The sequence below is a fragment of the Scardinius erythrophthalmus genome (assembly GCF_964197995.2).
Source record: "Scardinius erythrophthalmus genome assembly, chromosome: 5".
Classification (NCBI taxonomy): domain Eukaryota; kingdom Metazoa; phylum Chordata; class Actinopteri; order Cypriniformes; family Leuciscidae; genus Scardinius; species Scardinius erythrophthalmus.
Window position 1 is genome coordinate 38,201,630 of NC_138225.1, and position 14,330 is coordinate 38,215,959.

Consider the following 14,330-nt stretch of genomic DNA (forward strand, 5'->3'; position numbering starts at 1 on the left):
ATTAAGAAGAGGTGTGCTGTTACTTTTCTAAATGGTCAGACTTTCACCTGATGAATGATTTAAAAAAACAGACTTAAATTAAAGGAAGGACTAGAGCCATTTCTAGAGACTAGAATACCATAGAGACATGGGGGTGGGCTCTTTGACTTGGACCAGTAAGCATCCACATAACCAGCCAAAATGCCCTGGCAACTGTATAGAAACATTCACAAAATCACTCAGAATGTCTTAGCAATAACATACCACATTATGGGAAAGCACCATGCATATTTCCTTCAGAAAATGTAAAGATTTAGAATTTTAGTAACATTTATGAGGCTGTTATTAAACTATTAAGTCATTATTATGCATTTAGATGCACATACTGTTTGCACTTCTATAGCTAACATGAAAATGCTATTCAGTAACCACTTAATGCCTGGCGTTATGCTGTCTAACCACAAACCATGGCTTACTTTACATATGTTCTGTTTTGCCAACATAGAAACTAGAGGACATTTTATCCCAATCAAGGCCCTGTGAATGCCACACATTCATATAAGCCTTTTACAGAGAAATACAATACATCCTCCCCTTTACTTCTCGAGAAACTCACCCGTCCAATGAACTCCTCTTGTTTTGCCCCCTCTGTGTGTGTGCCCAGTGCTGTCGTGCCCTGTGAACAGCCACTATTCCAGCTGTGTGATGGTGTGCCAGCCGCAATGTGCCCCTGCACGTGGACAGAGAGACTGTAACCAGTACTGTGTTGAAGGGTGCCAGTGTGACCAGGGCTATGTGCTTAACGGCAAGAGCTGTATCCTCAGTCAGAACTGTGGATGCTACACGGATGGTAAATACTATGAGGTGAGACAGCATGTCACAAAATTGGACAAAGCCAATACACAGCATGAAGCTGTATGATAACTGTGCAGAACAAATCAATTTGTTTTGCTTGTCAGACATGAAGGATAAACATCTCTTAAAATTATTGCCACATTACAAGATCTTGTTTAACACGTTCATTATGTCCAACAAAGTAAACCATCAGATTGAAGGGTGATTCTCACAAAACTGTATTTTCTGTTAGCTTTTTTCAAGGTAATTGTTGGTGTCTTTCCAAAAAAGGACACCAAATGACCAAATTATATAAGCAGTCCATAATATTCACACATTTATGCACACCAAAGCATCCATGAAAAGAAACCTGCTGGTTTACAGCAGGTTTAAACCTTCAGAAACAATCACAGAATATGGCAGAGCTGGTGTTCTAAAGCGAAACACACACTGGAATGAATAATTCACTGAAAACACTATGTGAGTGACTATTCTCTCTGCCATCTCTGATGTAATCAGCCTGGTTTTCTTTACATTATCGCTACTTTTGACTGATTAAATGAATTTGCTTACTGGATGACTGAACTGAAAACTTTTCCGGAGTTTAGGTCTTAAAGGGATAGTTCAACCAAAAATAAAAATGATCCCATGATTTACTCACTCTCAAGCCATCCTAGGTGTGTATGACTATCTTCTTTTAGTCAAATACAATCAGAGTTATATTAAAAAATAGCTTTATAGTTGCAGTCCTGATTTTGAAGTAAAAAATGCATCCATCCATCATAAAAGTAATCCATACGGTTCCGGGGGTTAATAAAGGCCTTCTGAAGCAAAGCGATGGGTTTTTGTAAGAAAAATATCCATATTTAAAACTAAAAATAACTAGCTTCCAGCAGACGGCACAAATGTACATTTAAATAGTTTATTAATCATTTACTTACACTTTCTATGTGATCTTAGGAACCACTGACAACTCCTAAATAACTGTTTTGTAAATAATGCAATACTTCATTTAGATATGATAAATAATCATTAATAAAGTTTGAAAATACAATTATTAAACACATTATAGATATGCTTATGAATCAAGAATAAATAATTTATAGCTGTTTTTATAAACTGCTTATTAATGTCTATTAATGCTTTATAAATTATGAATTAACTGTTTACTAATGCTTAACTAATGATTAATAGCGTGCAGTAATTATAAAGTGTTACCCATTTTTTTATATAACTCCGATTGTATTCGTCTGAAAGAAGAAAGTCATATACAGCTAGGATGGCTTGAGGGTGAGTAAATCATGGGGTAATATTCTTTTTTTGGGTAAACTATCACTTTAAGATGATCTGATCGCAAAAAGAAAAGCAAAATCGGGTTAAATGGTTAGAACAGAAATTTTCGTCTACCAGGGTTACAGGTTCTTGAGCTACTGTATATGCTCAGTGTGATAAACTCCCTATTTCTAAGATAATTTAACTGCGTGCCATAAATTACATTATTGACGCAACTTCAGTTATTCCTTTGCGTTAAATTATTTTAAGCTGTAATGGATTTGGAATTAATCGCATGCAACGCGTTAACGTTGACAGCTCTAATATTATTTTTATACACTCACCTAAAGGATTATTAGGAACACCTGTTCAATTTCTCATTAATGCAATTATCTAATCAACCAATCACATGGCAGTTGCTTCAATGCATTTAGGGGTGTGGTCCTGGTCAAGACAATCTCCTGAATTCCAAACTGAATGTCAGAATGGGAAAGAAAGGAGATTTAAGCTATTTTGAGCGTGGCATGGTTGTTGGTGCCAGACGGGCCGGTCTGAGTATTTCACAATCTGCTCAGTTACTGGGATATATATATATATATATATATATATATATATATATATATATATATATATATATATATATATATATATATATTCTTAATCAGTTACTGTATCCAATCATTTTATCTGAGAAGCAAATTTACATAAGACATAAAACCTGTTTTTGGGAAAATATTTTGTCGTTACATTGCTATTTTTTCACGTTCAAGCTAAAAAAAATGGTGAATTGTTTTTTATTCTTTTATTATCTTTTCTTATATCAAGAAATAAATAATAATTTGGAATTTTAATATTAATTGATCATACTTCATATAACAGTGAATTTAAGACACTGAATTTAGTATACCTTAGCAACCAGACACTATATCCAAGCACTGTGGTGTCAACTTTTGTATGGGTAGCCTCTACTCACATGTTTTTCAGTAATGTACAAAAGAAATTACCTAGCATTGCTCTTTTGCTTTTTGTTGGATACAAAACCAATAAATGTGTTACTTGTTTTTGATCTATTTACTCTGTCTCTCAGCCCAAGCAGTTGTTCTGGAACAGTGACTGCACTAAACGCTGTCAGTGTATTGGACGGAATCTGATTCAGTGTGACCCAAGGCGATGTAAATCAGAGGAGGAATGCGTTCTACGTCATGGTGTGCGAGGATGCTTTGCCCGGCGTAACCAGCTCTGTGTGGCATCAGGGGGTGGCGTCTTCCGTACTTTCGATGGTGCCTCTCTTCGTTTACCTGCCTCATGCTCCTTTGTTCTTTCAACTATCTGTCACAAGCTGCCCGAGTTATCTTTTCAGCTCATTGCCAATTTTGACAAGTGGAGTACACCCAACCTAACCACCATCTCCCATGCTTACCTCTACATCAACGAGGAGAACATTCTCATCTCGGGAAACACGGTCAAGGTAGGAACACAAAAAATGTACAGTAGGGGACAGGAAATCACTCAGGTAAAGTGGTCTACTATTTCCTAGGAGAAACAGGTATTTTAAAATGATACTTTAGAACAGAGCTCCAACCCTAATAAAACACACCTGACCAAGCTAATCAAGGTCTTTAGGATTACTAAAACGTTATCCATCTTATTTTAAATTGAATGTGTATGGCTTCTGGTGTCATCCGCTTCCAGTTATTTTAACTGTAAAAAACAGCTTGTTATGCTGCTTGATAATGCAAACTGGTATTTCTTACTATAATATTTTATGTATTGTCATAAATATAAACACTGTAGCACAAATTGTTTTACAGTTAACTGCACTTTGTAATTCTTCTTGTGATTTACCTATAGCTGCTAATGAATCGGAAGTCTTGCACATTCCCTAAAAAAAGTTTACTTCCATGTTACAAAATAAGGTGGAAAGGCAGTTGAGTTTGATCAAGGTTGTAACTGCACTCTACGGGTAGTAAACTATGCTTTAGAGGATGAGTTGTGAGATTGCCTTTTTTTATAGGTTGACAAGGAAATTATGATATAATGGTTAAGACGTTAGATGATTCCAAGCTAAATGCTGAGTGTTTTTCTCTTTTAACTCAGGTAAATGGTACGCCCGTGTCCGTACCTTTTGTCACAGGTCTAATGACACGAGTATCCACATCAGAAGGATTCCTAGTAATTGACACTCCTCAGGACATCCAAGTGCGTTATAACCGATTCAACACCCTCAGCATCATGATGGGCCCACGGCTGCAGAACAAGGTGTGTGGACTGTGTGGGAACTTTAACGGGGACCCTAATGATGATTATATCACCTCTCGTGGAAAACCTGCCATCAGCTCACTGGAGCTCGCTCAGAGCTGGAAAACCAACGGCATGCAGAACAGGTTAGCAAGAAAAAGTTGTGCTGTTATATTTATTTACCACTAATTATTAATAAATTTCATCTTGTCTTCTTTTCGTTGCCACTCATTTTTTATCCTTTATTGCTTGACTGTTGCCTATAGTTGCGATGAGACACAGTATGTGGCCCTGGCTCAATCCTGTGATAATACAGCAGTGTCAGAGCTCCAGGGGGAGGACAACTGTCTGAAACTCACAGATTTGAAAGGTTTCTTCCAGCCCTGCCACGGCCTGCTGGACCCTCACCCCTTCTACCAGTCCTGCTACATGGACGGCTGCTACAACCACCGCAAGGCCCAGGTGTGCGGCTCTATGGCAGCCTACGCTGAGGCCTGCCGCTCTTTCGGCACACTTACCACCAAATGGATCGCACTGGAAAACTGCTGTAAGGGGACGCTGCCACCTACAGGATAAGAAGGAGAAGTGTAGGAAGTGAAAGGAAGCCAGGCTTTAGGGTGAATTCAGGGTGAATGGGACATTTTATGCCATTGAGATGACTTGGAAAAAGTGTCCCAATCAACCGGAATTCACCGGAATTGTCATTTTTAGAATTTTATTTGGATCTGAAAAGGAAATGTATATTTTTCATTGAACATTCACATACACACACACACACACACACACACACACACACACACACACACACAACAAAACCCTAATTTGATTTTTAATTTGCACTTATAGCTGGAAATTTTACAACTATAGTGTAACAAGCAATAAGACAACATTTTTTGTTTGTTTGTTTGATGCTTACAAGACTATCAGAAAAATACTTTATGAATTAGCAGATGAATATAATGATACCTTGTTAATGAACTTTGTGTGTGTGTGTGTGTGTGTGTGTGTGTGTGTGTGTGTGTGTGTGTGTGTGTGTGTGTGTGTGTGTGTGTGTGTGTGTGTGTGTGTGTGTGTGTGTGTGTGTGTGTGTGTGTGTGTGTGTGTGTGTTTCTGTGTGCTAACTTTGTAACTGGACCTGTCTTTAGCAGAATGGATCTATGACCCCTGTGCAGGAGAGATCTGCTCTAACAACACATGTGAGCAGGAGAATGGAGGAGATCTGTGTGGCTGCCCTGAGCTACCTAGCACTGAAATTAGTGAGTAAAACAAATCATACTGTAGAAGAAATAAATAAAAATCCATTTGTAAATTATTATTATTCACACTTAAACCCTACGTATTAAACCCAGGCACATAAACCATCCTGCACAAGTTACCTTTTATGTTATAGCAGTGGGCTAACTGCTAAATTAAAAGGTCACAATATGAATTGGTATGAAATATTGAGGAAACGTTTAAAAGACGATACAGAACATCTTGTTCCTGTGATGTAGGTGAGGATGACATTATCCAGGCAGAGGTGACCTGTAAACATGCTCAGATGGAGGTCTCTATCTCTAAGTGCCGTCTGTTCCAGTTGGGCTTTGAGAGGGAGGATGTACGAATTAACGACCAGCACTGCGCTGGTATCGAGGGAGAGGATTTCATCTCCTTCCATATCAACAATACCAAGGGACATTGTGGCTCTATTGTACAGGTGAACAAATCTCTCATTAACAACTCTTCAAGAGCAGTCTCAGTTTAGACAGTCTCAGTTGTTCGTCTTACGAGAGAATGGAAAGTACTGGTCCTGGTAAAGAAAATACTGTGAAAGTACTGTTCCTTTCACATCCATTTCCATACATGTGAATACAAGCAAAGAAGTTCAAGTTTGGATCAATTTTGTATAAAAAAATGTTTTTGAGCAATAGCTTAGACCAGCAAACCAGCTTTAGTTAAATATATATTTCAGCAAGGTAGTTATAGGCTGTGCAAAAAAGCTTTTTTCGGCCTACAATTGAGATAATTCCATGTAGATCCTATATGCTATCTTGCGATGAGTTCAATGATTAGTTTCCATCCAATATGGTGGAAATTAATCTGTTTTTTCAGTGCTGAAAAGTATAATTGGAAATAGTTCCATGTGATTGCAGTGCATTATTTAACAATGTGCTGCATGTTTTTATACTTATTTGAGAATTAAAGCAGTTTATAATAATATTATAATTTATAATGCTATTTGTGTTGTGCGCGAGAGATTGCTTACAGTATGAAGTGCGTCTCAAAAACAATTTAAGTCTGAGTACTGTTGAATAAAAGTGCTTTATGAGAAGGCAAGTTAGGTTTTGGTTTTGATACAGCCTTAGAGCTCTAAAAGTATACCTTTTTTGGAGATCAACACTCACAAAATATATTTTTATTTATTACGTAAACCATCCATGTATTTCAAATCTTAATGAGTTAAAGTTAGACTTATGCTTTGATAAATAGCTCCTAAATTATTCAGATTGGTACAAAATAAACCATGAAATTTCTTTACAAATATGTTTTGCTCATTCTCGCTATTATTTATTTGTGTGTGTGTGTGTGTGTTCAGAATTACAGAAGATAAACTCATATTCTTTTCATTATGGGTTTGCTTTCATTGTATGCTGGCTAAATATATACTGTCTGCATGGCTGAATATGTTATTTTCTGTGGAAAGCTAATTAAATTCACCATAACTGTGTGTGTGTGTGTGTGTGTGTGTGTGTGTGTGTGTGTGTGTGTGTGTGTGTGTGTGTGTGTGTGTGTGTGTGTGTGTGTGTGTGTGTGTGTGTGTGTGTGTGTGTGTGTGTGTGTGTGTGTGTGTGTGTGTGTGTGTGTGTGTGTGTGTGTGTGTGTGTGTGTGTGTGTGTGTTTGTGAGTCCAGTCAAATGGAACACACATCATGTACAAGAACACGGTGTGGATCGAGAGTGTGAACAACACAGGAAATGTAGTAACACGTGATAAGACGATCAATGTGGAGTTTTCTTGTGCCTATGAACTGGACATCAAGATCTCTCTGGAGACAGTACTGAAGCCAATGCTCAGGTCAGCTGTCAGACAACATGCACCCCTCACAAAAACTACCACTGTATTACCTTGTATTGTAATTGTACCTACTGTGTATTCTTTAAAGTAACTCAGAGAACCAAATACTGTAAATAACAGAAAGTTTGCATATAGTAATCAATCATACTGCACCTTGGTTTATATAACATTATCATGGTAGGCTATGTTTATCTCTTTAGCCAGGTACATCACATTTTACAACACATTTACTATAATTAATAACAAATATAGTAAAAAGCATAATATCATATTACATGCACTTTAACATTGTACAGTTGGATGCTCCAGAGATGGGACAAATGATAAAGATAATAACTCTCCCCCTTTTATTCTGCTGTTCACAGTGTAATAAACCTCACACTGCCGACCCAAGAGGGCAACTTCATCACAAAAATGGCCCTGTATAAGAACGCATCGTACCGACATCCGTACCGTGAGGGAGAGGTGGTGCTGAGCACCAGGGATGTTCTGTTTGTGGGGGTGTTTGTGGAAGGAGCAGATGATAAACAGCTTATTCTCATTGTTAACATGTGCTGGGCTACACCATCTCGTTACAGCAGTGATCGCCTTCGTTACATTATCATAGAGAGAGGGTAAGGAAATAGCTTATGAAAATAATCATACACAAACTATGCTTAGCACTGAGCATAGGTCAATACATATTTAACAAAAACATACCAATGAGTTTACAGCCCTCACATCAAATACTGTAACTTTAATTCCAGGTGCCCTAACATCAAGGATAACACTATAGGCATGGCTGAGAATGGCGTGTCCCTCACCTGCCGCTTCCACGTCACCGTCTTTAAGTTTATTGGTGATTATGATGAGGTGCATTTGCACTGTGACGTGTCTCTGTGTGACTCAGAGACCAACACCTGCAAAGTGGTGAGATCTTGTACACACACACACACACACACACACACATACAAACAAACAAACACATTTTTAGTGTATTGTCAGTTATCTTGCCATTTATAACAATAGAGACAATGGTAATGGGGGTTGGTACATGATGTGCCACTGAACAACAGCTTGAACTGACAAATGCAAACATGATGTAGAGTAGATTTAGTGATGTTTTACATCTTGTTCATCTCTTTGAGAACTACTTCTTTTTTTCTTTTTTTTTATAATAACTTTCTTGCTTTTACAGAATTGCCCTCATAACAAACGAAGTTATACAGATTACAGTCAGCATAAAGAACAGATCCTGTCAGTGGGACCAATCAGAAGAAGAGGTATGGAGTATATTTCAGAGTTATGCATGAATCCTGAGTGTGTATGAGGAATATGTGTGTAATTTAAGACAGCAGTAGTGAAGGCAAAATAAGATGGGTGTATATTTGAGTGTGTATGTGAGTTTTAGCCAGGCTTGTGCAAAATTCAGAATTTCAGAATTGGCCTCCATTCAATTCATGAATTGGAATTTGAATTGAATTTACTCCGCCCCACAGGACATTGAATTGAATTTGAATTGGAATGACAGGAAGTGGAATTAAATTCATGGCAATTCAAAGAAATTCCACACAGTCACACAACAGAAAGAATGTGTTGAGTCTCGCATGCATTCAGTGTTAGGAAGGTTACTTTGTAAATGTTATTGCTTACTGTTATTAGTTACCCATTATAAATGTGGTTTGGATTACTTTATTTGGATAACTTTATCAAAGCAAAGCAATTTCGTTTTAAGTTGATTAGTAACTAGTTGAATTAAACATTTTACCTCAGTAATACAACTAAATACAATTACTTTAATTTTTTAATTTAATAACAGAAATTTCATCTCACATAACTATTTACTCCTCAACCCTGCGTACATTTTGTTCTAAAATATATATTGATCAAATTCTTGAAATAAATTACCCCCTCAGTGTTGTTTAATTAGTTTTGTTCCAATGTAATTTTCATTTCAAAGTAATCACACAAACACAAAGTTGTTGTAAATGAAGTTATCATTTATTCCAATGCAAAAAATTACTGAGCAACACTGTTGCATCTAATTCTCAATAGCTCCTCAACTCCTTTTCATTGAGTCTGCACAGTTCTGGTCTGAATATCTTTCCTGCAACACTAAAGATTCTCTCAACAGGTGCAGAGTGAAGTTGTAAGTGTTGGCCATCAAATTGTGCTTTCAAACAAATGTCCACCTCAAATTGTTTAGCAACCATTTTAAATACTTGGTTAAAGTAAAGCATTCTGGGAAATGGAGTCATGTTCCATCATGTTCCAAAAAATTACAATTACAATAAATCAAACTTAATTATTTGTTCTGTGACTAAATGGTAAATGGACTGCATTTATATAGCGCTTTCACAGACCTATGGCCGCCAAAGCGCCATAGCCTCACATTCATTCATTCATACACCAACGGCGTCAGCCATGCAAGGCGCCAACCAGCTCGTCTGGGGTTAGGTGTCTTGCTCATGGAAAACCTCGACACTTGGTCAAGTGGAACCGGGGATTGAACCACCAACCTTTCGGTTTGTAGACAACCTACATGAACCACTGAGCCACTGCCACCCCACATATTATAATGCAATCATATCTAAATATACAAATATGTATATGAATTTCTTTGAATTTTTATTGAATTGCAATTCTGCTTCCTTTAATTCAAATTCGAATTGTAATTCTAGATCCTGTTTTTGACATCAATTCAAATTCAATTCAAATTCAAGAATTTAATTGGAATTAAGGAGTCATTCTCAATTCAATTCTGAATTGTGCACAAGCCTGGTTTTAGCAAGGTGATTACAGCTATAAACGTGTGTGTGTGGTTCAGGTATATCCTATGTTTTGGGGGCAAAATGTCCCCACATTGATGGCAATATCCAAAATCCTTGTCCTTGAGTCCTTGTGGGGACATTTATTGTTCCCCAGGAAGAAAACAGCTTAGAAATCATACTAAGTGATGTTTTTTGAAAAATTAAAAATGCAAAAAGTTTTCTGTGATGAGTAGGTTTAAGGTTTGGGGATATAATATACAGTTTGTACAGTTTAAAAATGTCTGTGAATTGCCCCATAAAACATGAAAACCTAACATGTGTATGTGTTTCAGATTCAGACTGGTGTGAAGAGAATAATGGTGGCTGTGAGCAGATCTGCACTAGTCAAGTAACAGGCGCTGTGTGCAGCTGTGTGACAGGAATGCTGCAAAGAGATGGGAAGAGCTGCCGAGGTGAAATGGGAACACACACACATTTACATGTACTGTTTTAAAAAGAAAAAATAATTGGTGGATGTTGTCCAGTGGGTTTTGGATTATCGCAGAAAAGCAGTAGCCTGGAAATCCAGACCTAAATCTAAAAGATTAATGGTCTGGCGTCGACTAATGAAAATCGCCCAGCTTGAGGGGCGGCACCAAGCATGCATTTGAAAATCTCACTGCACGCAACTGGATAACACTACGACCAATCACAACAATAAACCCCATACGCTTAGCTACCAGCGGAGCTAACTGGTAGATTATACTCTTACCGTATCCGGTCGGCAAAACAGCAAAAACGTCCTTCTTGCAAAGGAACGATTCGAGCGGCGTCTTCTGTTCCTGTTTTAGATAAAAAGTCAAGTCTAACTCGTTCATTGTAGCGGCCAAAGCCGTTTCAAACAACTAGTATTCATCCATAGCCATCTTGCAATGTTTACTAATGACTTCGACATCACAGCGCTGTCGTCATCCTGTTTAGCTCGCCTCTGGCCCGCCGATATCAGATAACCTGATGTGATTGGTGCAGCTCAGATCGAGGGGCATATTTAATGAGCATCATTACTCGACACCAGAGTAACTCGCTGAGCAAATTCAACTTGTGCTCTCGCGAGAACTCTGGATTACCAGGGTAGAAAAGCTTCTCTGTGACCAACAAAAGTTTATGATTTTTACACATTCTGTTCATCATAATAATAAACACAACTTTTAGGAGTAGCCTGATAATAATCTCTGTAAAGTAACAGGCCACCCAGATCCAACACAAGAGTAGTATTAGTAATAGTCAAAAATTGTCTGAGCAAGTTACATAATACATTTAATGAACCAATGAGCGCAGCATAAAACGCAATCTTGATTGGCATACCTCTACCCAAAATCTTTTCACAACCAGAACAAACCTTACATAAATCTAAAATGATCTAAAACGATCGCACAATGATCACAGTGAATGGATTTTCTCTAGTAGCTAGCTGTTCAGTGTACATCGGTTATACACTGGTTATTGAGGTGCACTGTAGGATGGAATATACGCCATATTGAATTTAATGCAGATGAAAACAAGGCTGTTAGGGATAAATGTACAGTCTTTAAAATGGCACACTGTACATTTTTACAACTCATGACTTTTTACTACTTTTTTGTTGTTTGATGTTTTTGTCTTCTGAAAGTTTTTTTTTTTAAAATACATTTCATCAGCTGAAAAATCTGATTGTTGTTAAACAACAGTAAAATCTATTGAACACGCTCAAAAATGAATGGATTAGTTCACTTCAAAATGAAAATTCTGTCATCATTTACTCACCATCAAGTTTCAAACCTGTATGAATTTCTTTCTTCTGCTGAACACAAAAGAAGATATTTTGAAGAATGTTGGTAACCAAACAGTTGATGTACCCCATTGACTTCCATAGTAGGAAAAATATAGAATAAGGTCTATAGGGGGTGGTTTTAACTTATAGTAGTTAGACGACGTAACTTTTAGGGATGTGCTTTGTAGTTCTGTCGGACACAGACAGACATTTTTTTGTATTGAATGTTGTGTGTCTGAACAACATACAGTACTTAATTTTACTAAATCGGAATCAGTTGATGAATCATTCAGTGACTCTCACATAAAGACATTCATTTATTTTGTCCCTGAACGAATCAGTGTGTTTGAACAAATCGGTTGATTGAATGAGTCATTGACCTGTAGTGAAGTCACTGAAAAGCACCACCACTAAGCTTATCCAATCAAATTCAAGAACCATAACTAAATTTTGTATGTTTAATTTAGGAACATTTTCCTTCACCAGAGGTTCGTCATTATACTGCTGTTTGTCCACAATTTTGTACACTACACTCACACAAATAGATCCTCTGCATATTAAATGTCAGCAGCATCAACCTTAGACATCACTATTTCAGCTCAGTTCAGCTTCTCTGTACTGTAACTCTAAACCAAAGTAAGTCTTGTGCATTCTTCATGACTTGACTATGACCCTCCGTTCTCATGAACCTCTCATCTCTCTTTCTCTGTCTTAACAGTCACCAGTATGAGTACTGACCGTCAACCCCTGCTTCTTCTGGCAGCTGCTGTTGTAAGCATTAACATCTTACTGCAAACACACACCTCAATTTTCTTCTCTTAACATCCACCAAGCAATGCCAAGGGAGAGAGAGGTGTATACAGACAAAAGGGAGAAGCAAAACAGCCAGTGAGGGGATATGCATGTGATGCATCAGCAACCCTGCGGTGAAGACCACCTCTGAGCAGTTCCCTTCATCGAAGCGAAAACTGTGATCAAATACAACCAAGTGATCCTTCACCAGCTGGATATCTCAGACATAAAACAACGTGCCTCGGTCCAACATAAATACATGACACCTTCAGACCCTGAAAGAATCCAACTCTTTTCTTTGGCACAACATCTAACCCCAGAAACCAAAAAAAAGGAAACTGTCACTTTGAAACGTAGTGATAGAGAGACAGCTACTGAATATTTCACAGCCACTAATGACAGATTAGCAAGTATTACTTATTAGATGATGAGAATCACTGAAGAGTGAGAGCACATGTTGCAAGAATGGATGATAATTCTCAACACGTTATGTTGTTTGTTTGTTTTTATTTAGTTGATTTGATGAAATGCATATCCTCTCCTGCTCTAATTCTCAATATGCCATTTTGTTTGGTATTTAAACCCCTTTTTGCCATATTAAAGTAATGCTGAGATCAAAATGCCAATCAACATTTGTGTTGCTTTGTATTCGTTTGGATAAATGAGTGAATGGCGTTCGGTACCAAAATACAAATGTTCTTGAGTAGCCAACTTTTAAAGCATCATTTATTTAAGCTGTATATAGTAGGCCATGTTTGATGGATGTGAACACGTTTGTCCTGTACAATAAATACTCAATGTACTGTATGAATCACTGACATAAAGTGAATTTTTAACTCCATCAGTCATCAACTCCATTTGCAATTTAGTCTGGCAATGTCACCCATACTTGACTTGATGACGATGACGATGATGATGATGATATTAAAGAAAGGTTCAAGGATTGTTTCTAATCACTTCACACATGACACCACAGCTGAACTATACTGCATTTCCTGTAGGTTTTGGGACAGCCATAATACCATGGCAACTTATGTAGTCAGCTGTAGTCACTTACTGTATGCAGTCAAGTGACCAAACCCTTGATGTCCATACTTACTGTAACAATGTTTTCTTATTCTATGGGCTGTTTGTTTGTTTTAATCCGATATGATTTATTTGAGAATAAAGTGAGCAATTCACATTGATTCTGCTTCTATTCATAGTGCATTAGTCATGGCTTCTGCAGCAAGCCAAAGATAGAGAGCGCGCGAGAGAGTGATCCGCGTTGCTATGGCGACCGCTTGGGAGGCGGTTCCTTAAATCCCGACTTGAGAAAAGCACATATTGGATCAGGACCCTGTGCTGGTATGCTGTCACTCCAACCAACTGATCCGAGTGCGTAACGCCGAGCCCGTCTCGTATGATCTTCTGCTGGATCTTAAAGTAGCGTGTGGTGTTTAGGGAAATACAGGGATATTTTTCTGGTCACTCAGGAGGATGAACTGGAATTCCACTGGTAAGGATCTTAAGGGTTGTGCGGGGAGGCTCTAGCGCAGGATTAAACATGTGACATAACTTACCCACATCAGCTAAGCTTACTATTAGCAACCCTGTCTATTGATGATTATATCGTTCATGCA

General features: G+C 37.8%; 1 protein-coding gene across 2 annotated transcripts in view; it reads left to right on the top strand.

Moving 5' to 3' along the window:
- tecta (tectorin alpha) overlaps positions 1-13,894 on the top strand; it is a 42,014-nt gene extending 28,120 nt beyond the window's left edge. Inside the window, exons 15-26 of one of the 2 annotated variants that reach the window (XR_014030130.1) lie at positions 644-843; positions 3,173-3,553; positions 4,183-4,469; positions 4,590-4,870; positions 5,472-5,579; positions 5,817-6,019; positions 7,214-7,377; positions 7,743-7,991; positions 8,124-8,286; positions 8,555-8,639; positions 10,460-10,579; positions 12,635-13,894. Coding sequence is in view for 1 of the 2 variants with exons in the window: in XM_081364546.1 (XP_081220672.1) it covers positions 644-843; positions 3,173-3,553; positions 4,183-4,469; positions 4,590-4,870; positions 5,469-5,579; positions 5,817-6,019; positions 7,214-7,377; positions 7,743-7,991; positions 8,124-8,286; positions 8,555-8,639; positions 10,460-10,579; positions 12,635-12,738 (2,348 nt within the window). In the remaining variant the exon portion in view is untranslated. Of the gene's footprint in view, positions 1-643; positions 844-3,172; positions 3,554-4,182; positions 4,470-4,589; positions 4,871-5,468; positions 5,580-5,816; positions 6,020-7,213; positions 7,378-7,742; positions 7,992-8,123; positions 8,287-8,554; positions 8,640-10,459; positions 10,580-12,634 lie in introns of both variants that reach the window. The other variant, XM_081364546.1, reaches the window with a different exon arrangement.
- Positions 13,895-14,330: the final 436 nt, after the last annotated feature.